Genomic DNA, 26,124 nt, shown 5'->3' with positions numbered 1-26,124 from the left:
TGGAGAAAGTGACGCCTTACAAATGGGCCACATTTCGGATGACAGATTGAATCTACCGTTTTCTTTGTTTTTTGAGTGGCGCATTCTCCTTAATAAGGTGGCAAATGCGGGCCAATCAACTTATGCAGGAAATAAGTGGTTTCAAATCCCACAGGAAAAGTAAATTGTGATAATGTGGGCAACACGAAAGAAAACAACAACAAAGGAGGTAAACTGGTTTGCGAGTATCAGGTATGTCCGAGCCAAAATTTCGAAATACACAACACCCCTTTTGCCTAAGTAGCCCCCTCCCCCTATAGAGTAAAAAGCAAGTAGTAATTACTGTATCTACAAAGATGACACTAATCAATTTACCGGAACTCTCGCGTCGCCAGTCGCTATAGTTAAGGTCCGTATCCTTTTACAAATAGCGAGTAGAAAGAAAGATGAGAGATCTTTAATAGAAAGATGATATCACTCTAGATGAGGATTTGATAAGCAAATAAAACCACAAAAGATGTCAAGAAAAATGTAGTGTTTCTTGATTGATATAAGCATATCAAATTAAAAAATGATTATATATAAGCCGTAGAATTGTGCAGTTCTCAGGTAAATGTAATGGGTAGTTTATTTGGTCAATAAGAATAAGAGTGCATCACAAAACACAGATAGTGAAGAGTCTTGAGACATTGTTTGCTGCAAAAGTCTACAAGACTGAGTAGAAGCTGACCTCTATAATAAACATAGTCTTCTTAGAGAAAAGTTATAACATAATTTATTACAAGATCAAGCATGTTTGGATACTTATTTTGACTACAGTACGATAAAGGAGAAAAATAATTGGTATCAAATGTTTAAGATCTAAACAGTAACGTGGTTTTAGTGGAAAACATGAGCTGATGGAAAGATGTATTTCTTTTCGTTGATCTCGGAATGATTTTGTGTTTAAAAGGAAACTCAGGTATATGGTCAACCTCGTCCCCGTGTATACCAGGTTTTAGTTATGTACTGATGGACGCCAGGGAATTATCTGGTCATTAGTAAGTATACGGAAACCAGGTTATGATATAGTGATAAAGCTAGTTTCAAAGAGGATTAGAACTCTTTTCGTGGCTCGTACCACTTAAAAATAGCTTCTTCTGAACTGCAAACTTAAATCAATGTCAATGTTTTACATCCGGGTAAGCAGTGACCTTGACGATCAATGGAAGTTACCACTGGAGTTCGAAAAATGGACACTAAGAGTCAATAAATAGGTGTAGGAAGAGATCTTTAGACCGTAAAACAAGGTATTTTGTTACTGTTGAATACAAAAACGGGTTCGTTCCAAAATCAACCCTGAAAAGAAGCGAAAATGACCAAAAGTTGACCGAGTCAGATATGATTTTAAAATTCTTCTTAGATATTTTTAGAGCTGGAATGCCAGCCTTACCACTCATTTTGCCGGACTGTTTATTTCTTTTATCCTATTCAGAAATGGAGATTTTGGGCCATTGTGAAGCCCAAATGGTTAGAGAGCAATCTCCTAAATGGAAAATGAAGCCAATTAATTCCCACCCAAAAGGCGTGATCCACGTGATTTTCCCACGATTGGTAGATAGTCAGATCAGAAGATTTCGACACTAAACACTAAAACCACTAGATTCAAGTACGGCGCAAATCTTTAAAAAAATACTTTTTCTTGCTTGGGAAAGGTTAAAGATTCCACTCAAGCCCTTCGGGCTTTAGACTCAATACTTTGGACTTCTTTGTTGAATTCCTTTGATAGATTTCAACAAAGTACATGCAAATAAAGTGTTATCATTGTGACTTTTTCATCTCTTTCTCAAAGTAACTTTTTCACTTCATCAATAAGAGAAAAAAACATGAATCTCATCTAACTACGCTAAAGTAACGCGCGCTTCCGTGACGTAAAAGACGTAGGAATATCCGTAAACGATTCATTTAGACCGGATAAACATTTTTGTAACGGAAACATCGACTTGCGGAATGAACGAATGTCTATAAAAGGTTTAATTAAAAGAAAAATGAGATCGTGTGGTGTGTTTTTTGTGTTATCTGTAGAGCAGGATTTGATACTTCATGTTTCTGGCTTACTAAGTAGGATCTGGATGTGAAAATGTTGGCTAGTGGTTGTGGTGATATAAATCTGAAAATTCCTCTTTCCAAATTGGCTAGTGGGTCATTTTTTTAGTTGACCTTTCCTTTGGTGTTTGGTGCCAGTGTTGACTGGTTGTGGTAACATAAATCTGAAGATTACTCTTTTGAAGACTGCAAGAAGAGGAACAACAATGTTTATTTTTAAAGCTATGCTGGTTTTAGTTTAGGCGAACCAAGCTGGAAAACCATGTCTCAAATCAACATTTGTTTAAAATTGGCTGTTTATAGTTGACTGTTCCTTTGGTGTTTATGCCAGTGTTGTAGTGATATAAATATGGAAATAGAAAAACTTGAAGATTTCTTTCGATATTGGGTGATGAAAGGAAGAATAACGTCTACTGTGTGTGTATATTTAGAAGGTTATATGTTCCGTTGTAGGCGATCTAAGCTTGATGAACAACGTTGTTTCAACATTCATTCAACATTATTTAGACCTAACAGGATGTTAAAAGAATCACGCACCAGCTGGAACTGTAAATGAAGTTCTCAGTTGTGATGCATTGGTGTAGGTACGATTTCGCAAAGGGAACTTATATCATAGAACCTGCTCTATAACTCGAATGTCTCCTTGACTCAAACAAGTTTTCTAGTCCACTCAGTTGAAATGTCTTTATAAACTTTATAAACCTCTATATCTCGCGAGATTTGTGTTCCCCGTGCGTTTTCGAGTTATAGAAACTCCACTGTATTTTGGATTTACTTCTCCGGTGGCACAAGTGGTTTCAGTAAGCTGTGCTGCCGGACGCTTGGAAAAGTCTGAAGCAAAATTAATGGGAGAGAACAAATCTGTTTAAAATTAAGAGTCGATTCATTTTTAGGGTGCTCAAAACAGTGTAATACTGGGGTATGCTTAAATAAGCACAAAAATAACTTCAAAAAGTGATCAGTGGAGAGAACTGAGCAATTTCTATTACCTGTGAAAACGATTATAACTTGTAAGAGCTGAACTTAAAGTAATGAAAAATCACGTGATTCATTTTGCAAAACGTTTATCTGCACACAAATGCATGAGACTTGAAACTTAATACATTCCCTAATACGAAGTACTTAAAATACCAACTCCTGTAAGAAAAAGTTGATGACAATTTTAATCGGGAGATTTGCCGTTGAACCTAAAGATATTTGATCGTATTTTCTGACAGCACTTTTTTCTTCCTGACTACAAATATACCATGTTTCTATAGCTTATTGGTTTAAAAATATGAAATATTTATTCAGTTGCATTTTACTTATAATGTTATATCTTGCATGTTATTGGGCTTTTTTTATTATGCTCTAACTTGAAGATTTGAAGTATTTATAAAGTTTAAACAATGTTTGTTGTTGACTTGTTGGATTTTATCAACTTACACTACACCTCTGTTTAAGTGAGCTCGAGAGATCTTATTTTGGACGAGTGTTTAGTGAAGCCTTCAAATGAGGATGAACCTATAGGGTATTTTTCTCTGGTGACGATTTTTGACCAATTTTTATGGGTGAAGGGCTCGACCGGGTCTGTCCAAAGATATCTTATATAAAACACTAGATAGAGCTACTCCATCCCTAGCTAAAGCAAAACAATCCACAATCTTTAAAGTAGACCATAGTTCGGTGCCGGCAATTTGATTTATAAAGTCAATTCTCTCGCCTCGTCTCTTCACACCATTCGCTGTTTTTTGGTTGGCTGAACAAATTCCCTATACCGAACTGTTGTCTACTATCGTCTAATTTCAGTAAACCTGGCGGATTATTTTGCATCAACTGCCGCTGCTTGAGTAATACAGAGTAGCTCTATCTAGTGTAGTATCTAAGATATCTGTGGGTCTGTCACCCGCGTACATTATCCTTGAGTAGAGGAATCAACTAGATTTCCAAAGCCGAGGTGAGAAATTATTATATCTTAAAGGACTATATTGTAAAAGCAAAAAAAAGCTTATCAAACGTAACTTAGATCTTAGATCTTATAACTGGACATTTTGTTTGCATATTTATAAAAGTAACGTGTGGAGTAAATATGTTTTCAAATTTGATAAAATCATATGAGCTGTTTGATTTATAATCTTTTTGTGGTTATTAGCGCTTTTCAAATTTGAAGCTAGCATAAAATGAGTCAGAAGAGAATTATATGTGCTCACTACCTTGAAGTTACTTTGGTTTGTAGACGTAAAAGAATAAATATCGGATATGAATATAGTTCGGACTATTTTTATGAGAATAATTTATCAGAACAATAACGAGAAACATTTAAGAACAATCTTCTGTCTGTAATGTCTGAATTTTTTTTAGTAATTTTTTTTTTTAATTTTGCCTTTATAAATAAGAACAGTAGCAGTTTCTTTTCTTTTTGCGTTTTTGAGCCACACTGTTTTTATAAAATGACTTTTTTTTATGGGCACCAGTAAATTTTGGTACAGGCTGGGCTGTTCTCAATTTTTTGAAATTTTAAGGCTTAAATTTTAAGGCAATTGTCCGTGCGGGAACGTCCTGCGCCGTACCTTTCACGGCCCGTACAACGGCAACCGGTGATACGATGTTCTTAGTAGATTTCTTTACTTATAAAGTGAAAATTGCTTTAATACATTAAATCTTTAAAATCTGTGCTTTCTTAAAAAATTTTAAAAATCCGAGACTTAGATTGTTACTTAATTTATTCTTAAGTTTTGGCCAATTTCCAACCTCGTGTTCTTCAAAATTGTTCTCATAAAAAAACGTGTATTTCATTAAAGAAGTGTGTAAATTTTAGGAAGAGTGTAGACGATGTTATTGTTCGTTACAGTGATAGTAAAGGCGGGAAGATATGGTGTAATGGCGTTATGGCGGTATACGAAAAAAAAAATCGACTGGAGAGTTTCGAACAAACTCTACCGACTGTAAACTTTTTTCGGCAAAAAACCCGTTAGCGAATTTTCTTTGGCTTTGGGTTTATTTCTTAGATAGTGATTTGTCTTAGACTATAGCATAGTCTATGAAAAGTGCAGAATCTGTGGGAAAGTGGTTTAGGAAATGATTGACATTTAGCTTAAATTTTTATGTAGTGTGATGATGGTGTTAAAAGGGTCACGAAATGGTGCTAATCCTAAAGTCTCATTAAAAATGTTTTGTATTTTGAAAAGTCTCGTATGGTTATTGAATTTGATTGTAAACTTCGAAACAATTTGGAAGACATGGTATGTAGAGAATTTGCTTGAGGTTAGATTGAATATGTCAATTTGGTTCTTGCATAATATTTTGAGCCTAAAATCAAGAGAGAATCGATTGAACCTCTTGTTCCAGGTGAAAAAGATATAAAGGCTTGCGATAGTACGTGAAATAAGTTGAATTTTTGGGGTCTGTTGGAATTTCTTTCCAGAAGTGTTAAAGTTATACCTTGTAAGCAAATGATGAGTCAAATATTCATATACCTCCTTCTCACAGACCCAGTAGGATTCTTTCAGCCAATGGGGGTAAAAATAATGGATTGAAACTCGATGGCGATTGATATTGTCATATTTTTTATGGCTTAGGATTTAAATTCCATTGTTTTCAAGTCATAAAATTCAATGGGGATGAGAAAAAATAGCACATAATACTTGCAGTGAGGATATTTGATTATTTTCAGTGTGGGCAAAAAATGGAGTATAAGTTTCCACTTGGGACAATATTTTGGCCAATTCTTCCAGTTGGAAGGGGTCACAGTGGGTCTGTGAGAAGGGGGTGTGTTTATGATTATTCAAGTGAATAAAGCATTCGAAATGAATAATTTCTCATTTAATGATGGTTGAAAGTCTTGTTGAGATTTGTCTGTTCCAGGCCCGACATATGAAACTTCAGAAATTCAGAAATTTTGACATTATACATTGTGTCTGCACAAAAATGAAACTCAGATATCATATAAAATTAAAACCTCAAAGCTCATTATCTTAAAATTGATATTTCAAAAATTAATCTAGTTCTAGTAATCACGAATAGTCAAGAATACACAAGATTTCAGGAGTATTTTTAATTATATATACGTTTTTTATAAGAGCATCCAAAATTTTTGAAGCCTTATATGTTCATAACTTTTTGAGTTTTAAACCTAAAAATGTTCTTAACATGTTCTTATTTTTGACCATTTTGTGAATATTTTTGACCATTTTTCTAAGAAATAGGGTGTTTTTGAGTCCATAAAGCCTTAAAATGTTCTTAATTTGTTCTTAACATTTTGTTCTTATATAATTTGTTCTTACAAAAAATTCTGTCTTGCCTCGTTTCCGAACACATTGTTTCTTTTTCTCAATGTATGCATGCGAGAAACGAGAACCTTACATTAAAAATGATAATTAAGTAGTAATTAAGCAACATACTTAATTATGGTGCTGGTAGTTTGTAACCGCTTAAGCTTTTAATGATTAGGAAATGGCTAATTGAATGCAGTCTAATGCTGACTTTTAAAGGACTAATTACAGAGGATTGTTAGATGTAATTTATTCATTATAGCACTGGTACTAGCTGACTTTTATGAAGAAAATCTTTTTTCATCTAACTCTTGATTGTACACGCGAATACTGGTATATTTAAAAAACACGGGTATTTACATTGTTCTTTCAAAGGTTGGCAAAGTCTTAGCATCAGTGTTTCGATTACAAGATTTTTTTATAAGCAACTCCAATTTTTGGGTCAGCAAAGGGGTTGCTTAGCACTCATTATGAAAAAGTTTGCTTTGACCACCCCTGATATTATACCATATTTTTCATATTGGGCAAAGGGTTTTCGTTTGTCATGGTAAGATTGTCTAAAATGTTTTTACTTTACAAGATAATGAAAAAAATAGCAAATTTGAGCCCCAGATGTATGTGAGCTACTTCCAAAGGCTCTAATTAGCATATTTCCATGGCTGGGAACAGTAGTTTATCAAGAATTATGGGCAATGAAATTTTTTAGACCTTGGTGAAGTTTGCTGATCGCATTCTCTTATCATCATTAATAATAAATACCTTCTTTCTCAGAACAAAGAACAAAAAGAAAAGACAAATACTCAAATGTGACAAAATGGTAGACCTGACACCAATACAGACCCTGGGTTTAGTTTGTTTACTCACGTTCAGTTTCTTTGTTATCGTTGTTCTATTTCTCGAATGTATTGGTCGATTTCATTGTATGATGAGAATAACGGACCAATCACAGACCAGAAACAAAACCATGACCGACCAATCAGAAAAGCAAAACAAACTTGATATCGAATCCAACTTAGTACATAATTTTGATAGATATTCAAATACTGCACGGAAAGGACCAAAATGCATACGAACAATTGGAATAAGCTCTGGAATAGGAGTTCAATGTTTTGATACAGTTAACTGTTATTGCTGCTGGAGAGAAGACGAACTGGATTCTAGTCTAGTCATAGCTCTACCATATAGTTGTAAAATTGATTACAACTTTGTACGGACCAAAGAAGAAACATGTGCAATATGCCTGGACGAACTTACTAGAAAGCAACCCATAAAATTAGACTGTAATCATCATTTTCATAACAGCTGTATCATGAAATGGCTTAGACAGTCTGACCAATGTCCACTTTGTAAGCAGACGGTCAATATTGAAGTGGTGGCAGATCCGTTGAGTGTGGATAGTTGTGAGAGTATAGTTTTCCATGAGTTAGCTATATTGGATACCGTATCACATGTGTAACGATACCCTTATTAGTGGTGGAAGTCAATCCTGGGAGGGAGAGCATACAAGGCAAGCGACCGACCGTAGATCAGGCTTCCCAAATTGCACTGAAGGATCAAAATGATAGAGAAAGCACACTGTAAGGGTTGAAATGAGAGAAAGCGCATTAAGAGGGTGTAAAAAGTAAGAAAACCAGTTTTTTAGGCAAATTTTGGACAAATATTTTTCAAGAAAATGTACGATTTTTAAAGAGAATGCCTCACAGGAGATCGTTAAGAGAATGATGATTTGGTGTTTGGCCTTAGCTGCTAAAAAGATAAAAATAAAAATACCTTGGCTCTTTCGGATACTGTTTCATATTTTTCTTATTTGTAGTTGACATACTGTTGACTCTTTATACTGGATAGATACGAGGAAGGCGAAAAGTTTACCATCGAATTACAGCGTAGCGGAGAACCTTTTGCAAGACATTCACGATCAAAGAAAAAGCATAGTAAATAGTAACCGATATAAAATTGAACACGAATTTCATATCCTTATGACTTAATTGTTTATATGAAATCTAACAGGTTAAAACCACCACCATTTCATTTTTTTGGGAATGAATTTATATGGTACAAAAGCTTATCATTTCGTTTTAGAAATATATTCTTGCAATAATTTTATAGGTTTTTATACTAAACAATTTTTAGACTATTTAGAGTCGATTTTGTAAATAAATTTTATATTATGAAAGTTCAATTACATTATGTAGTGCAGTCGCTTTAACTCGAACCTCTATAACTTGAATGTTTTCCTTAACTCGAACAAGTTTTATGGTCCATACAGTTCACAATGCCTTACTCCATAACAAATTGAGTGATCGAGTTATGGAGAATCAACTTAAGCAACATTTAATGCCAAGAGCTTCAAAACTTTTACTTCATCCTTTTATCCGCAAAAGTTGCTTAGTATGCAAAAAGGTTAAATGTCTTATAAAAAAGAGGTCCCAGCGCATAATATTGAAACCCCCACCTAAAATCAATCATGCATGGTCATGAAAATTTTAAATTCCCAGCAGAGTTCAGGAATCAATAAAACTCAATCAAAAATAGAAATTGTAATGTGATGACGAGTTTCAATGTTACTTTAAAACTACGTTAGCACCATCTTAGAAATCGGGTTCTGACCACAGATATCTGTAAAGCCCGAAGGGCTAGATAGGCAACTTTAAGCTTTCTCCAGCAAAAAAAAGGGAAGCAAAAATTTGACTTTTTAAATTTCGTGCCGATGGATAGGATCTAGCATTTTAATTGTTTTCGGAGCGCGAGATCAAAAAAAGTAGGCGGCAAACGCTATTTCACATCTCTCAAATCGGTGAAATTGCATATTTTAGTCACGTGACTTTGGTAGGAAATCCTTCCAAACCTAGGCTTCACTTTTCGATAAAAGCCGCAAATCTAGCCCTTTGGGCTTTACAGATCTGTGGTTCTGACTAATCGTGATCCCCTACAATCCAAAAGAAATGAAAGCCCACCTAAAGATTGGAAAGAAAAAATAAATCTATTTCAACAAATTGGTATACAGACCGGGGGACTAAATGAAGGGCAGAAGGAAATCACTCCCTTCCAAAAACTTTTTTGCAGACATGATTTTTGTACAGTTCATTGGAAATTAATTCTAGTTATCGAGAGCCGAATTGACAATAATTTGAAGGGTATAGTTTGATATTTTTCATTAAAATAACGTTCTAATTTCTATAAATCAAAATTAAAGAAAATTAAATGAAGAATTTATTAACGTAAAACATTACAATTTGCCTTAATTTCCACAAAAAATATTCATCTTATTTCATCAGGCAAATGAACAGTCTGATGAAAATATACACTTCAGTATATAAAGTAACCAGATAATCTTGTTGAACCAAATCAAATACTGACGATACGATAATAGCTTTGAGTAACTTCACCAGGAGCTTCGCCAATGAATGAAAGGCGACTTCATATTGAACCAATTGGCTTCTTTCTTTTTTATTTTCAACCAATCAGCATCCGCCCCATTCAGATTCGCCGTATTTGAAACCAACCTGGAAATATAATAGATATTATATCATGGATTTATTATAGAGACTCTGGATAAACATCGAATGAAACGGTGGAGAGCGAAGTATCGTCTTTCCATTGTTTCAGAAAACAATCGATGTACTTGCTTTGTCTGCAAAGGACAACTGTCATGGCGGCTCGAAGGACTCTGATTTTGAAAAATAATTAATACTCTTATTTCTGAAAAGTTCTAACTTTTTCTATTCGTACTTTTGCTGGTCAAAAGTCTGAAAATAAATGCTAGAATACCATACGAACACATTTTCGAAATCTGATGTCTGGTGTACGAAAAATATCACCAGACAAGTAAAATTAATATGAAGAATCATTTTGATGGTAGAAGGAGGGTGAACAATAATGTCATTACTGCGGACAAGGCTTGTACATGAGAAATCTGTAAAAATCAGTCAGTTGTTAATTCAGTGTCTATAATAATTCCATGATTACATTAAAACTATGCAGTCATAGCTGAAATGCAATTGTCTAAACGCCGTAAAGAACGGCCGAAATTTTGAACGATTTACCGAGCTTAGATATATAAGTGTTTTTCTGCAACCAAGTAGGTTAACATTTGATTTGTCTAAATCCTGATATGTACTCACCATTACCGACCCCCTTCCCTGACAGCTAACGAATCGCCAACACTGGTCTGCCAACCAAATAAGTTTTTACTTTCGAAAGAATCCAAATTCATTGGAGAGAGGACCTTTAAAAGCTTTTTCACTACCCAATGAGTTGGATTCATTTGGAAACTCTTGATAATAAGAGTTACAGAAGAATTCGTGGTATTCATGACGTAATGCTTTATAAGGAACCACCGAAAAAAAGACCGGGTGTTTACCACTAGGTTTGGATTTAATCAAGAAAATTAGTGACAAACGGCCGGGCTTTTTTGGGTGCTTCAGTATAAAACATTACATCATGAAAACTAACAATAAATGGGAATACTTACAGGACATCCACCGAAGAAAGTGTCGACAGCTTTGACAAAGGATGGAATATACCCTTTCTTTGTCTCTTTTTGGATGTCTTTAGCTTGATTGTTAACGATGGTTGCTAGGATACCAAGACCTTTCCAGAATCCCAAAACCTGAAGATATAGAAAATGAATGAATTGACCTTCAAAATGTATTTACTTTTTCAAAACTTTTTTTGCAACCATTGCATTGCTGCTTTACACGTTTTTCCATAAGAACATCCAAAAATTTTGAAGCCTTGGTATGTTCTTAACATTTTGAGTTTTAAGCCTAAAAATGTTCTTAACATGTTCTTATTTTCGCTATTTTTTGTGTGTTTTTGTGTATTTTTGTCCATTTTACTATGAGATTCGGTGTTCTAGAGTCTGCAAAGCCTTAAAATATTCTTTTAAAAAAACGTTTAGACGTATGAAAATTGAACTGTTGTTAGAGTCTACCATGGTCAATTGACTTCAAACAAACAACACTAACAATTGATTTTTCTTGTAAAGAAAGGTTGTTACGCCATGCATCATTGATGGATAGTAGTCACACACCGTGAATTTACCCAAAGAGACCAGATGCAGAGGTAGTGAATGTGTCATAGGGCACACCTAAGATCAGCTAATTTTGGATATTAAACTCCTAATAGGGTGAATAATCGACAAAAATGCTTAAAGTCTCGCAGAATTACCTTAGTGGCACACAACAATCCACCATACATAGCACCAGCGACAGCCGGAGTCCATGCATCCTGACCAGCCATATACAGACCATCGATTTCAGTATCACCTCTCATTAACCAACGAGAATTTTCTGGATTGGTGAATTCCAGATTACATCGTGTGCCGTATGAACCACCACGATATGATTGTAAAAAGTTAGAGTCGGAGACGGGGGTACCACATTCGTACCATAACACTTTGCCTTTAACTTGTGGCACCTAGAAAAAAAGTTAAATTTAAGAATTCAAAAAATGCAAAATTTCATCCTCAGTCCCAGATTGTGAAGATGAATTTCAGTGAAGATTTGAGCCTCTAATTGGAACATGGCTATAGGGAGTCGGATACAATATATTCTCCGTAAATTTGCATCTTCCTCTATCTCGAAAACAATTCTTAGTCCCCTCAATATAAAATTAGAAATAAAGGTAATTTGAAGATTTCCCATTAGTCATCGCCAAAAATAATCATAGTATAACCCTTTATCAGACGAGGAAAAAGTAACAAAATTGTTTTATTACTGGGTAACGACCAACCAAATCAAATAAAAACTTGTAAAAACTCCAATTCGTCCCGAGGAAGAAAGATAAACAATAGATACCTTATCATACAAAACTTCCAATAGTTTTTCAGCGAATTTCTCTTTGTACTGGTCATAGTCACCACCACGTTTGTGAGTTCTCATGTCTTCCCATTTCTCGAACCATTCGTATTTAGCGTCAGAAATCAAGATACAGTTTGAAACTCCTGGGAAACGTTTCTTCCATGTTGGGTCCTGTAAAAAATTAAGAAAAGATTGCGAATCTATTGTAAAAATAGGAAATATATCGTCTGGCCTAAAAAGGATACCTTAAGGGCAGAAATTTTCGCTGGAAGAAATTTTCGCGGAGTTTAATTTCACGGTTTGGAGAATTTCTCGTCTACAATATGGCCTTTTTTGAACTAAAAAAGACGAATTTTAGGGGTGATTTTCAAAATCTTGAGAATATTTGGGGTTCGCGGAATTCAAAAATCCATGCATAAAGGAGGAAGAGGAAAGTTCCAACAGGTTCTCCAGTGATTCTCGCCTTTTTTGTAATATTTCTGAGGCGGAAAAATCCTAACTATCCCCATCACAGCAGGTATCCTTACCAAGATGCCGTCGTAAAAAAAACCGTATCAGTCTAAGGTGCAGGCAAAAACATACCTTAGTACATGGGAATCCGAGATAAACTGTCGGTGGTCGATGTTCGGTGGGATTTTCGAAATATTTATCAAAACAATTATCAGTATCGTATCCGTTGAAATACCAGGTGTTGGTGACTGGGATACCGACTTCATCTGCATCGCCTAGAAGTTGTAAAAAGCAGGTGCAAAGGATTCAAATTTTGCTTAAGTTGTTCATCATTTTTTCAATGATGCGCTAGAAGAAACGCTAGAATATGTCCTTTAAGATGAATGTATGTATGTAATAGTTTATTTCAAGTTGTCGAACATGTAGCAACAAAGGCTAATAAAGGTCAACGCTACTCTACAATTTGTAAGGTGATTACAAAAGCCGACACCGTCAAGATAGGCTCGGCAGTTTCTGCACGGGCATGATGTAGGTCTCCACTGCTTAATATTTTCCTTATGATCATCAGCATCTATTGTTTGTTAAAATGATCAAAACTCATTTCAGTCCCTTTGTTCACTTTTTGTTTCTTTTATTAATCTGATAGCGCTCACTAAAGTATAGATCTTATCGGAGTTTTGGATTTTTCTAAAAAAGCGATGCATTGTGGGATTGTTTCGGGAGTATTAGTACTAGTAATCGTATGGTTTGGAGTGCAATTAACGATTAATCACGAGTAACAAAGGAGAAAATAGTAATTTGCACGAGTCCGAAGGACGAGTGCAAATTACGGAATTTTCTACTTTGTTACGAGTGATGAATCGTTAATTGCTTGACAAAACATACGATTCCGAGGTAATCGTCAGTAAATAATCATTAGTAAATCATAGTTTTTTTAGAAAATCTTTTTCTAACTTTTATATTTTTGTAAACATTCGAAAACCTCCTTGTTTTCTTTTATTTAAAAAGAAAACATTGCAGTGTAATTTTTCTTTGTTTTCAATTAAAAGAAGCTATTGTAATGTAAAATTTCTTTGTTCTTTTTTATATTGAAGAAAAAAAATGTCTTTGTTTTTTATTATATAGTAAAAAAAGTCTCTGACACAGGACTTGGGAGAGAAAAGAATAAGGGGACAAAAGTGTCCCCCCCGCCGAAGAGTGCAAAAAGTGGTAATAGTGCAATTAACGATTAATTGCTCTCCTCTAAACCAATCAGATTCGAGTAATTTTGCACGGCTGACGATTACAATAGAAATCTCTTAGGAATTCCTCGAGGGAATTCTATTGTAATACTCCCGAAACAATCCCACAATGCATCGCTTTTTTAGAAAACATCAAAAACTCCGATAAGGTCTATTGTATAATGTCTATGAGTAAAATAAAAAAGTAGTGGTGTACACGTTTTTTTTTTTTTAAGAAACACACTTTTAAGAAACATGAGGCTCAGAATGCTAAAAAACTAAGAAACATCTAATAAACATGGTGAGGCTGAGAATAAGAAAATAACATTTTTTAATTCGGTTTTTAAAGAACCTTCCAATCAAAACAAAAATTTTTTTCTTTGCATGAAAATAATGGGTAATTATAAAAATAAGGCTGATTATGTCAAAAAGTCTAGAAACATGTAAGAAACATTTAAGGCTCAAAAGGCCGATTTCTTAAAAAACATTAAGGCTGCTTGGTAAAACTAGTTTCTTAAAAAAAAACGTGTAATACGAGATCAAAATTGATCGATGTAGAATTTCTTTAAGAAAGTTGAGTAACAGTCAAAAGGGACCACCGAAAGATGTTTGTGAATCTGAAGAAGCTATTTTAAGGTATCAAGTGGCAATTTGCGGTTTTAGGTCTTTACATGAAATAATTTTACATGAGGTCTTAACATGAACCAATTTTACATGAGGTCTTTACATGAAATAATTTTACACGAGGTCTTTACATCCTTGTTTATAAGAGGTTTTTTCCTCGTGTGTCGCAATTGCAGCTGGGGAGGGGAAAATTCAAACGATTGTTCGAGATGAACTTTTCTATTGATCAATGCGCTTTGCTGACGAACGCAAAATAAATACTGTGATGAAGAACCTCATTCGAAATTTTCGCAGCTGTTTCTTGTAAGAGCAATACGTTAATGAAACTTTCAGAAATCATAATTATAAGTCAAAGTTTGAGAAGTCAAAGTCTACTGTTCATCTTCCGTTTAATGTTCATAAAACCAATTAAAAAAATGTTGTATGCCAGCTGGTGTACCAGCCGAAGTTTGAGCTCTAGAATATTTTTAGTTACCTTAAGGGAAGAAATTTTCGCGAGAAGAAATTTTCGCGGAATTTAATTTCGCGAATGAGCCGATTTCAAAAGTTTCACGGAATTTAATTTCGCGATTGAGAAGAATTTATCAACTTAGATTAACTTTTAAGCACCACGGAGTTGTTTATATTTGTTTATATTTGATAAAAAATATACGTTATAATGCTTAAAAATGATACAGCGGAGCCTCTTGAACTGAGACACACACGTTTGGGACAACTTAACGGAATTCGTTCGAGTTATGGAAAACTCCAAGCGATGGACACTTAATAGGAAAGTCATAGTTAATTGAATTGTTTTTACATATGTATTCCGATTTCATATCAGACACATATTTCATATCTGACTATTGCTATATTATGCTGATAAAAGCAAAAAACATATTTTTCTTTTCCTCTTTCTGGCCAATATTGCCCCACATCCGTGTCAATCCAATGTTGAAAAGCTTGTAAATTGAAATTGATGAGTAAGCAAACGATATGACTCTTATTTAAAAACACAACCTTTAAGGAGACATAAGTTATAGTGAATCGAGTTAATTCACTGTAGTATAACATTAAACCAAAAGAAACATACCTTTAATTGTAACAAACAAATAATTATGTCCGTATGATGGTATTGCTTTATTCGTTTTCTTAAAATCTTCAACAATCTTCATTTCTTGTGGTAATAATTTATGGTATAAATTATGCATTCCAGCTGCATTAATTATAAGTGGTGCATAAATTTCTGTCATCTCAGGTTTTTCGTCCAATGAGCGTGCACTTTCCCATGACGACGACTTGCAGACACGAACGCCGACAGCTTGATTATTTTTGACGATGATTTCATCGACATGGGCGTTGACGAAACACTCGCCACCATGTTCATACACAATCTGAGATGAGAAAAACAATCAAACTTAATTTTAAAGAAAATTTGTTTTTGGTAACAACGCAATGCAATCAATAAACCAAGCTCTTAAAAACGGTGCCTGAAGATGTCCCTCCTTATGGCAATTAAATGAATAGGATTCAAAAGGAGTGAGTGAGGGAATAAAGGGTTGTAGAAATAAAAAAACGAATATTGGTAAAACTCGGTCTCTCCTGAATGTTCAACGATTTGTAAAAGAACAAAATTATGAATTACTACTAGAGGAAAAATTCATGGAAAAGTGTAGCTTTCTCATTTATCAATATACAGAGCATTACGAAAAAGGGGCTTTTTGACATTTCATAATCCTCGAGTTGAGATTATATAAAGGTACAAAGTTGAGGGAATGTCCGGACATGCTAAATTCCTAGTTATTTTCCTGTTCAAGAGCGGTGAAATCTTGATAAAGCGTAAATATATAAACACTTAGATCTTTCTTAGATTTGAAGTACCATTTAAAGCCATAAAGTTTATATTAGATCATATTTCTTCTTTTCTATCTAGTATTTCGAAATACAAACAATTGACATTCTTTGGAGAGATAGGACCGGAAAATGGAAAGAGCCCAAAATCTATCGATTTTATATTCATCAAAGTGCCAAATTATAATTTCACACATACCTTGGCAACTGAATTAGAGATGGTTTGAGTGGCACCATTGGTGTAAGCGGCTCCATTGATATAATAACAAGCGGTGAGAGAGTGAGCCACGATAGTAGAATCACTTGGTTGACAGGCATAATCTCCTAAGGGATGCACCATAACTCCTGAAATGGAAATAATGCATGATGATTGAAAGTTAAGGCCGAGTAAATGAAATAGTGTCCAAATATAACAACATTTTAAAAAAATGTGAATAATCGGGAATGGGACTTAAAGTAAGTGAAGTAAACTTTAAACTCGTTTTCCCCTAGGCCTAGATACAAAAAATTAAAACTCATTAAAACTTTAATGGCTCTTATAAAAAAACGTAACAGAAATCAACTAACTAACCCTTCAATCGGTTCCAGGTATTCTGCAATGGGACTGACGGTTTATCTGGCAACGGTGTTTGATTCAAGACGTCCTTCTCATCCATTTCGTGTTCCAAGAAAGCACTCAAAACGTACGTCGTTGAAAGTTTACCATAAGTGTAATAAGCCTTGGTCATAAAACTGATGAAGGGTTCGAACCAGCGTGCTGTCATACGTACTATAAACATCTTGATAATTGATTGTTGAGCGTAACGGCAGAAATTGAGGAATTTACGAATACGGCGTGGTACGGCTGGTTCGTTAGGATTGATTTGTTTCGTAATTTCACCAATAAGTCGTTCTTTACCGCAGAGGAAGTCATAGGCGTCGTTGTTAGGGCAACCGTCGTCGACGTTTGGGTCGTGTGGGAAAACGACGCGATCGTATGGGTCGCCAAGATCGTGCCATTGTGCACGACCGTCGGTAACGTATTTCATGATGGCACCTGGTAAATAGAAATGAGTTTTGTTCATTAAAGACCCATAGTATGGAACATAGTATGAAAAATATACAGATCTATATTATATTTTCAAAGAATGTGACGGTTAGTGATCACCTATTCACAAAGGTTTTAGATGAATAAAAATTTGTCAGAAGGAATTGAAGCTTAGAGGTTTTAAAGGGGTTTTGTTGTTTTGAAAAAATCACAAAAGCTTGAAAATCATATAAGAGATGCAAACTCAAGGTTTGAATAATTACTGATATTGTAACTGTATCCTTACCAGAGCGAGCAGTTGGAAGGGACATATCGACAGCAGTGTAATGACATCCAGTATCAAACTCACAAGTGGTATGGCCTTCTTCTGACATATTGGCACGTGACCAAGAGAAAGTGTGAGTGCAACCACCTGTGAAAAAGATCATGTTTTAATTATCATGACTCGAACTATACCATAGCTCCTGGTGTTTCTTTGAACTAATTCGGTATATACACGCAGTATAAATAACAACAAATAAACAGGTGATTGTTATTGAACATTAAAATTAATGGCTTTCTTCTGTGCTTCCATTACTTTAAAAAATACTAGATCTGATTATCTCCAATTTTGGGATTAACAATTTGGCCAGGCTTAATTTCAGTTTGAATTTGCTTTAATATTTCTGTCAAAAATCAAAACGAACGACCAAATGGAGGAGATATATTTTGCATGAGTGCCTGAAAAACGTACCTTTGTACCTTATGATTAGAAAAAACCAATTCTTACCAAGTTTATCGTGATGTTCCAGAACCACAACTTTTTTACCAAATTTGGAAAGGATAGAGGCGGCAGTTCCCCCGCCCATACCCGCCCCGATTACAATGGCGTCAACATCTTTAGGAATCTTTGAAGGGATGAATCTTTGTTTGGCGTACACATCTTCATTGTCGGGCGCCTGGCGGACTTTCTTGTCGTTGGGCGGTGAAATGAGAATCCATAGGACAAGGGCGACAGTGGAGGCGATAAAGATGGTCCAGATAAGAAGCTCGAAAAACATTGTGAGGTTTATTCAAAGCTGAAAAAGAAAATAAGAAATTCAAATCGAGTGGGAAATACTTTTTCAGGTATAGTGATTATTATTAAATTCTGCTGGTCAAGCTAGAAGCCACTGAGGGTGTCTCAAATAACTCCCGTCAAACAAAAGAATCTACAATTGAAAGTGTTTATCGGAGACTTTATGGAACCTATTGCAAATCTTAACCTTCGAAAACAGTAACTAAAATTCTAAAGAGAAAACTGTCAGAATAATAAACACGGCTGCAAACTAAAATACTTTCTCAAAATTTGCCACGTAGCTCTTACCACCATTTGTATGATTGCATTAACGCGAGAGCAAGCTTATCGGATTATCTATGGCAAGCTTCAACCAAAATAAAAAACTGTAATAATACTTTTTAATACAAAGTCTACAAAGGTATTTTTAAGTTTCGAACCACAGCACGACTGGAGGTAACGCGATGCATATCACACTAATACTATACAAGAAATTCTGTCTTGACCATATATACCATATTTTTCGATAAGGAATTTGTATTACGAAATACATGTTTTTTCTTTTATAAGCATAACTTTCATAATAGCATATACAGGCTCAGTTTTTGGTACCTAAAAATGGCTCTATTGTTTAAGAACATTAGAATGCTTGGAGATTTGATATTTCACAGAAAAGTGCTACCAAGGGGTATTTCAGGTCCCATATCTTCTGAAGGACTTTTTTGTTTGCCTTGAAATTTAACAAACTTCTTAACTTAAGGTTGAACTAAAGTCTGTCTCGAAATAATTTGCAGCTGGAGAAAAAAATGGCTGTAACTTTTGATAGAATTCGAATCAAGTTGAGGTTTTGTGCTCGTTAAAAAGATATTCGTGAGTGGAATATTATCAAGTAAAAAAATTGAGAAAAAAAAGGAAAATGAAAATGAAAAATGAAGAAGAAAAAAATCAACTTCTTGTAGAAATGTGGTATAATTATCATTTTCACAGGAGTGATTCTTCAATCTTCGATCATTATCACTGTCAAAAAATTTTTCAAAAATATTCATTCAATCAAAATATATCAAACAAAACTTATTGCTGGTTGACTCTATAAAGTAGTAAAAAACGACAAAAAAAACGAAAAAACCTGCCTTTTGTCGATCAACCAGCAATAAACTTTGTTTGATATCTTTTGATTGAATGAATATTTTTGAAAAAATTTTTCACAGTGATGATGACCTAAGATTGAAGAGTCACTCCTGTGAAAATGATAATAATACCACATTTCTACAAGAAGTTGATTTTTTTCTTCTTCATTTTTCATTTTCATTTTCCTTTTTTTTATCATTTTTTTTACTTGATAATATTCCACTCACGAATATCTTTTTAACGAGCACAAAACCGCAACTTGATTCGAATTCTATCAAAAGTTACAGCCATTTTTTTCTCCAGCTGCAAATTATTTCGAGACAGACTTTACCACTGGTGTAAAAATGAACGTTATAGCATAAGTAAAAAAAAAGCTCAATTTTTGCAATCGCAAATTTAACCGCTAAAAATCGCGAATTTTTCAACCAAAAATACATTCAAATACAGCACCTTTGACTCTCTAAAACAAGCAGAAAAAATTTCCATAATTATATTTGACTATCAAAAGTTACAGGCATTCTTGTTTCCACTGCCAATTATATCTGGACAGACTTTAGGCATAATGCGAGCCTGAAACAGGGACGGACACTTGCTTATAAAAGAAAACATGTAACATGCAAGGAGACATGGCGTCACTTAACAGGTTGACCCATTAAATTTCCCAAAAACAATAAATTGAATGATTACGCGGTAAGCACAAATAATAAAAACTGCCGTACCATATTACATTATTAAAAGATACCCTTGATTAAAGCGTCTAAAGAAAGATGAAAACCGCTCCTTATTGCACAACACCGCACCAGATTTTTACTGTTTCTGTCGTGCCTGCAAACACAGGAAAACTTTTTCGAAGCATAAGCGAATAATCGGTGAAATATTATTATTTATTATGTGATTGCGAAATTCATATAGGGTTAAACCACTATATAACCGTCGCACCATTATTTAAAAAGCTCTGTTATTGAACAAACTATCTTATTTGCTTTAGCTATATACATTTGACCACCGATAAAACTCGCTGTCTTGTAAAAAGACTTTTAAAAAATGTTTTAAAACTCGGTTTTTCCAAACATTAACACTTTAAAAGACAAAAGGGTTTTACAATCAAACGTCACTTCGTCAACAAATGATAAAAATTGTCATCTCTCATAAAATTTATGCTCGAGACATTTAAAGGTTTTGTTTATAAGTGTTCCCGTTTCATATCAGACACATACTTCATATCAGGACAGTGTCTTCCTATTGTTATATTATGCTGATATAAACAAAAGATGTTTTTATTTTCCTATTTTTGACCAATCTTGGTCCATATCCATGCCAATCTAGTGAAAAAGCATGTGAGAAAAATGATGAGTAAGCAAACGATATCACTCTTATTTAAAATCATAACCTTTAAAATGAAATCCTCCATATTTTATGAAAAATGTTAAAGGATAGTATTTACGGTAATCGTATTATTAGCTACCAGCAGAACTTAGGGTTTAGCTTATAGCTCTAAAAATGCGAGATGCCAATTAACATAATCAATCAAAGTATAATTAAAGTTGAAAATGGCAATTTTTACATTTTATTCTACTCTAAACTACAATGTTAACATAATTAAAACTAGAAAATTTTTAGTACACACGACGAAAACCATTCAAATCCTTTAAAAAAACTCTTCCGCTAACTTGATCTGAACTACACGCTTTCTTTTTATAAGAATACACTTTATATAAGAATGTCCATGATGAAAATGGCCAAAAAATAAGAATAATGCTAAGAATATCACCATGAAGGAATTTTGCTACTCAAGCTAAGAATGCCATTCTTAGAACATTTTCAATTATAAACTGTTAATATTGCCTCTAAGTAAGTCTCGCTCCTTTTTCACAAAAATGCCATTTTATGCTTGGGGCGTGTGTACTAAATGTTAAATCTAGTCTGAATTAGGATCCTATAACCTAAGAATACTGAAAGAATATTTTAGGATGATTTTCCCAAAAAAAGTTAAGAATATCCATGATGAAATGGATTTATACCATTCTTATAAAAAAAGCGTGTAGTCTAACAATCCAACCCAGCAACTCAAGATGCAATGTTGCACATGAAAGAAAAAAATACAAAGACCGAATTTCGAAAGCTGCGCCCATCTACTTTTTGTATTAAGCTTTTTTCACATGCACGTAAAATTTTACTTTAGACCTTACGGAAAATCGTTCGTAAGGCTGTCTTTTGGGAATTTCCCCGACATTATGTAAAGTTTTTGTTGATTAAGAGGGTCTTATGTGACTTTTCCTTCCGTTCAAAACTTTTTGAACGTAAGTAAACTCTACATAAGGCCTAAAAACACTACGTAAGCTTAGGGAAATTCCCCACTCTTCAAGGTCTTATTAAGTAAAATTTTACGTGCATGTGAAAAAAGCTTTAGAACAAACTATATAAGAACATAAGGCTTCGATGGCAAAAATGTTAAGAGCTAGTTAAGAACACTTCAAGGCTTTGGGGACACTAAAATACCTGATTTCGTAGGAAAATGTGAAAAATTACTCACAGATGGTGAAAATAAGAACATATAAAGAACATTTTTAGGGCTTGAAACTCGAAAAGTCAAGAACATCCGAAGGCTTCAAAAATTTTGTATGTTCTTAAAAAAACGTTCAAGGGATACAAATAAGACTTAAAAACACTTTTGGTTATGTTTGAGCAGATTTTTGTAAAGTAAATTTCTTTATGGTGTATGCCTTTCTATTTAATTTTTGTCACCAAAATTGATTTCCAAAAAGCAATGAAGACTTTATGTACCATAATTTGATTTCTCATCTCATAAAATCCCTATCAAAAAAATGATAAGCAGACGTCATCTTTAAGGCTGATTGGCATCCCTTGTAAATTAAAAAGCAAAGGGATTTTGGCCTTTTTATACATTTCCTAGGCTGGTACATGACGTTATTTCAATATCCATCTAATATGTTATACATTCTTATACTAACATTATCAATAAACTTTAACGCATGGGAAAGTTGTCAATAGACGCGTTGAAATTCAAATAACACTTTAAAATATCAATAAATTTATTGAAAAACACGTCGTTTAGAAATGTGAAAAACTTTGCCAAAGTTATCTTTCCGCAATATCTTCTTTACTTCACCTCTTTTTCAAAACAAGCTTCAAAACACGTTATCTGGTCATCTCAATTGACCTGAACAAAATCTGATAAAAATCAGAATCACGCAAAATTGTTTTAAACGGCAAGAAAATTACTCTGAAAGCTACATGAATGAAAGCTCCAAAATCATGGGACGAAATGCAAATTCAATACGTTTAGTCTAAAGGCTTGGGGACACGATAAGTTTTTTTTCACGTTTGTGCAATGCAACATGCTCTATCCCACCAATACAAGAAAAATATGCCCATGGTTTCTTTTTTTGTTTCATGGGACAAAAAGTGAGGCAAATACCCCCCAAAAAAGCTGTTGCATCGCACCGACGCAAACAAAACTTCTCCAAGCCTTAAGATAAGAAATGTGGATGCTGCACGGAATGAATGTAAAAAACAAACATCTTGAATGAAAAAGAAACAGTTTTAACCAAAAATTCCTCTGCAACCTTGCGGCAAGTATGTAAATTAACTAGATTTCAAAATAGCCTAACAAAAATCAGCTCCGGAGCATTAACGTATTAAAGATTTAATTGTCCCGACGTTAAAAATCATATGCTACCGCCTCAGGTACCATAGGAACTATTTAATAAAATTTTGCTCTTTGAAAATATTTGCAATAATTTTCAATAGAAAGTCAAATATATAAAATATGACGGGCAAATAACATAATTCCACGTTGATTTAGATTATTTCTGACAAATTAACGAATTTGAAAAGTGAAGATGAAAAATGAGGAATTTTTAATCGTTTGAAAATACTTGTTTATATCGATGCTAAAAAAAAAGGTTGAATTTCATCGATTCTGAATTATTGCAGTTTTCATGATATTTCATTCCCATTAGCAATATTTATAGGGAAAAACTTCTCAGGCAGAATTCTCAACAACGTGAAAAGAGAAAAGCATAAATTAGAGAAATGAAATCCCAAGCATACGCTTTTTTATAAGAACAAACTATATAAGAACAAAAGGCTTCGATGGCCAAAATGCAAAGAACAAGTTAAAAACGTTGTAAGGCTTTGCAGACAATGGGTAAAAATTGTCACAAAAATGGAGAAAATAAGGACATTTTAAGAACATTTTTAAGCTTAAAACCCAAAAAGTTAAGAACATCCAAAGGCAAAATTTGGGATGTTTTACAAAAAAACGTGTACCGTTAGAGGAATGAAAGCCCAGTACCTAAGATTTCATATATCTCTCACTATTATGCAAGTATAGTTAAAATTCAAAATGAAAAAAAATATATGTGAAAAAAGGTATGAATGTTATAACATTAGAAAATGACTAAGTTTAAAACGAAGTATTACTTACTGTTGTGTCTAGTGTGCAGCTTTCTGGTTCCGGCAATATAGCTTTAGCATATACACACGTGTGACAACCAAGTCGTGTGATGGTTTAACTTCCACAAAATCGTTCCACGCGAGCAGAAAACAAACTACAGCTTGCACACTCCTCTTTTTGTCATATCAAATTCTTAGATGACGCGTTCTATTATTAAAATTCATCAAGGTCGTAAAAATGGTTATTATCAGTAAGATACTTAAATGTTCTCCATCGTAGAGTCTGAGTTTGTTTACCAGTTAGTAATGTTGGGTTTATTAAAGGAAAGCAATTTAACGGGGGAGAGTGTCTACTAATAATTATAGAGATTGGTTGTTGTTTTTATAGGAGAACAATTACTCTCGGGTAATTAATAGCCGGGGGGGTTTGGAATAAGCAGGGGGGTTGGAAAAAATCTCAAAAATTAATAAGCGGGGGGGGGGTTGGAATAAAAATGTCACTGGTGGAAAATTCTCGAAAAATCCCTCTTATTCAAAAACATCACGACGACGAACGAAAATTTAACAGGCTAGTAAGTTTCAACCAATCAAATTTCGTATTTCCACTAGCCTATTACATTTTTCGTCCGTCGTCGTGATTATCCCAGTATACTTAAATTTTCTTTTGTTGTAAACCCGGGGTTTTGCAAGATGTCAGGTATATCATAGCCAAGGTTCTAAGCGATAGTATAATTTTGACGTTAAAGGATGTATACTATTAGCTTAGTTGTAAACAAACTCGGTAAAAACATGATCGCCTTTGCCGAAGACCTTTCGTATTCCCAAGGCAATAAAAATATTTTGTGATCAAAGGTAAAAATAATAACATAGAGCAATTAAAAATGACAAACTTTTTAAATTACAAAGAAAACTTTCATTCTTTGAGCTGAATCAATGCCCCGACTTAAAAATTCGAAATTTTCATGTAGCAAAAAGATCGATCTACCATCTGTAGTATCAAGTGCCCAACATCGATCAGTCGATTTCTCCTAACCTGATAACAGCTGTTCATGATTTTCTTACGTGCACGGTAAACCTCTGAAGGCACTTGAAAATTATACATCTGAGGAAAATAGTCCTCCCGCGGAAAATTTTACAACAAGAATCTTGTTGTGCGCCAGAAAGTCAAAAACTGATACGGCGCCCTATTCATAAACACAATCACGCAACTTTGTTGTCATCCCCAGTCCTTTTAGACGAACGCGGTCCTTACGATTTCGAGATTGCATACATGTTTTTTTTATAAGCATTGCACTTATAAGTATATCTAGGCTCAGATATGGGGAAAAATTAAGCATATGGCAAGAATTACTTGAGCCTACGAAGAATGTTTTTTTCCTGATTTTGGCTTTTTATGGCTGGAATTTTACGGATTTTCAGTATTTCCCTAAATTTATGCTTTAGATTTAAGCATCCCCTCAAGCATTTTTCAGCCTTATTAAGCTTTCGACCTAAGCATCTCTAAGCCCATTTTCGGATTTTTGTATGCTTATAAAAAAAAACATGTCCCTTTAGAGCTTCAGCGTGGTGGGCAGAAAACAACCACAATCTGATCTCAGGTTAATTTCTCCTTGATACGTTATTAGAGTTCTAAGTCAATCATCTTTGAAATGAGTATTTTTTCTTGTGTGTTATTTTCTTAGTAATAACTTCACTTCCACGATAATTTATTAAATGGAGTACTGTTTCAATCCCTAAACGAATTTTTAGTATATAATTTTTGACTGAAGATCGTAACAAAAGTTGCGTGAAACTTAGTATCAAACAATTCTTACCTCGACTGCAATTTATTGAGTAAGGGATTGATAAATTTACTCTGGAAAATCTATATCAAATCCAATGTTTTTTACAATAAAGTCTTATTTGGCTGGTGAACGAATAAAGCATTGTTGAAAGTTGAATTTTCTATGCCTTTGCACAGTTTCTCTATTTGCCGGGCAAAATAAGATCCAAAAATTGGGCTAAATTTTAAGATTTATCCTTTATGGTAAATAACAAGGTGATCTTTGACAAGGGTTACCCCCGGGGGAGGGGGCTGAAGGTAAACCTACCATACGCGCGGCCCTGTTAAGGGTACATTAAAGGAAGAAATTTTGGCGGATTTCAAAGGCCTTATTTTGGGCCGCACGTATGGTCGTTTTTGAGTCGAGTCCCCCCCCCCGGGATTACCAAATGGGCAGTCCTCCTGCAGAATAAGCTCAAAAAGGTTAACCTAACCTTGAAAAAAGATCATATG

General features: G+C 34.2%; 2 protein-coding genes across 2 annotated transcripts in view; one reads left to right on the top strand and one right to left on the bottom strand.

The window, feature by feature from the left end:
- LOC136807112 (lysophospholipase D GDPD1-like) overlaps positions 1-26,124 on the top strand; it is a 186,601-nt gene that overhangs the window by 124,842 nt on the left and 35,635 nt on the right. The window lies entirely within an intron of this gene.
- LOC136807109 (all-trans-retinol 13,14-reductase-like) lies at positions 9,441-24,061 on the bottom strand. The gene is made up of 11 exons (XM_067063679.1): positions 23,881-24,061; positions 18,036-18,324; positions 17,553-17,678; positions 16,811-17,275; positions 16,439-16,584; positions 15,482-15,782; positions 12,698-12,840; positions 12,113-12,286; positions 11,484-11,732; positions 10,786-10,923; positions 9,441-9,817 (listed from the first exon to the last, which is right to left on the bottom strand). Exons 2-11 carry the CDS (start codon positions 18,304-18,306, stop codon positions 9,776-9,778), a joined length of 2,055 nt encoding a protein of 684 aa, XP_066919780.1. The 5' UTR covers positions 18,307-18,324; positions 23,881-24,061; the 3' UTR covers positions 9,441-9,775.

This window comes from Clytia hemisphaerica, unplaced genomic scaffold (assembly GCF_902728285.1).
Source record: "Clytia hemisphaerica strain Z4C2 unplaced genomic scaffold, Clytia hemisphaerica genome assembly, whole genome shotgun sequence".
NCBI lineage: Eukaryota > Metazoa > Cnidaria > Hydrozoa > Leptothecata > Clytiidae > Clytia > Clytia hemisphaerica.
This window is presented reverse-complemented; position numbering and strand designations above follow the sequence as displayed.

Bases quoted from the DNA above. Each gene is read 5' to 3' on its own strand.
- LOC136807109 (XM_067063679.1), bottom strand. From the start codon at position 18,306: ATGTTTTTCGAGCTTCTTATCTGGACCATCTTTATCGCCTCCACTGTC. The intron at 17,276-17,552 runs GTAAGGATACAG...TCTATTTACCAG, and splicing joins CCTTCCAACTGCTCGCTCTG to GTGCCATCATGAAATACGTT. The intron at 10,924-11,483 runs GTAATTCTGCGA...CTATATCTTCAG, and splicing joins GATTGTTGTGTGCCACTAAG to GTTTTGGGATTCTGGAAAGG.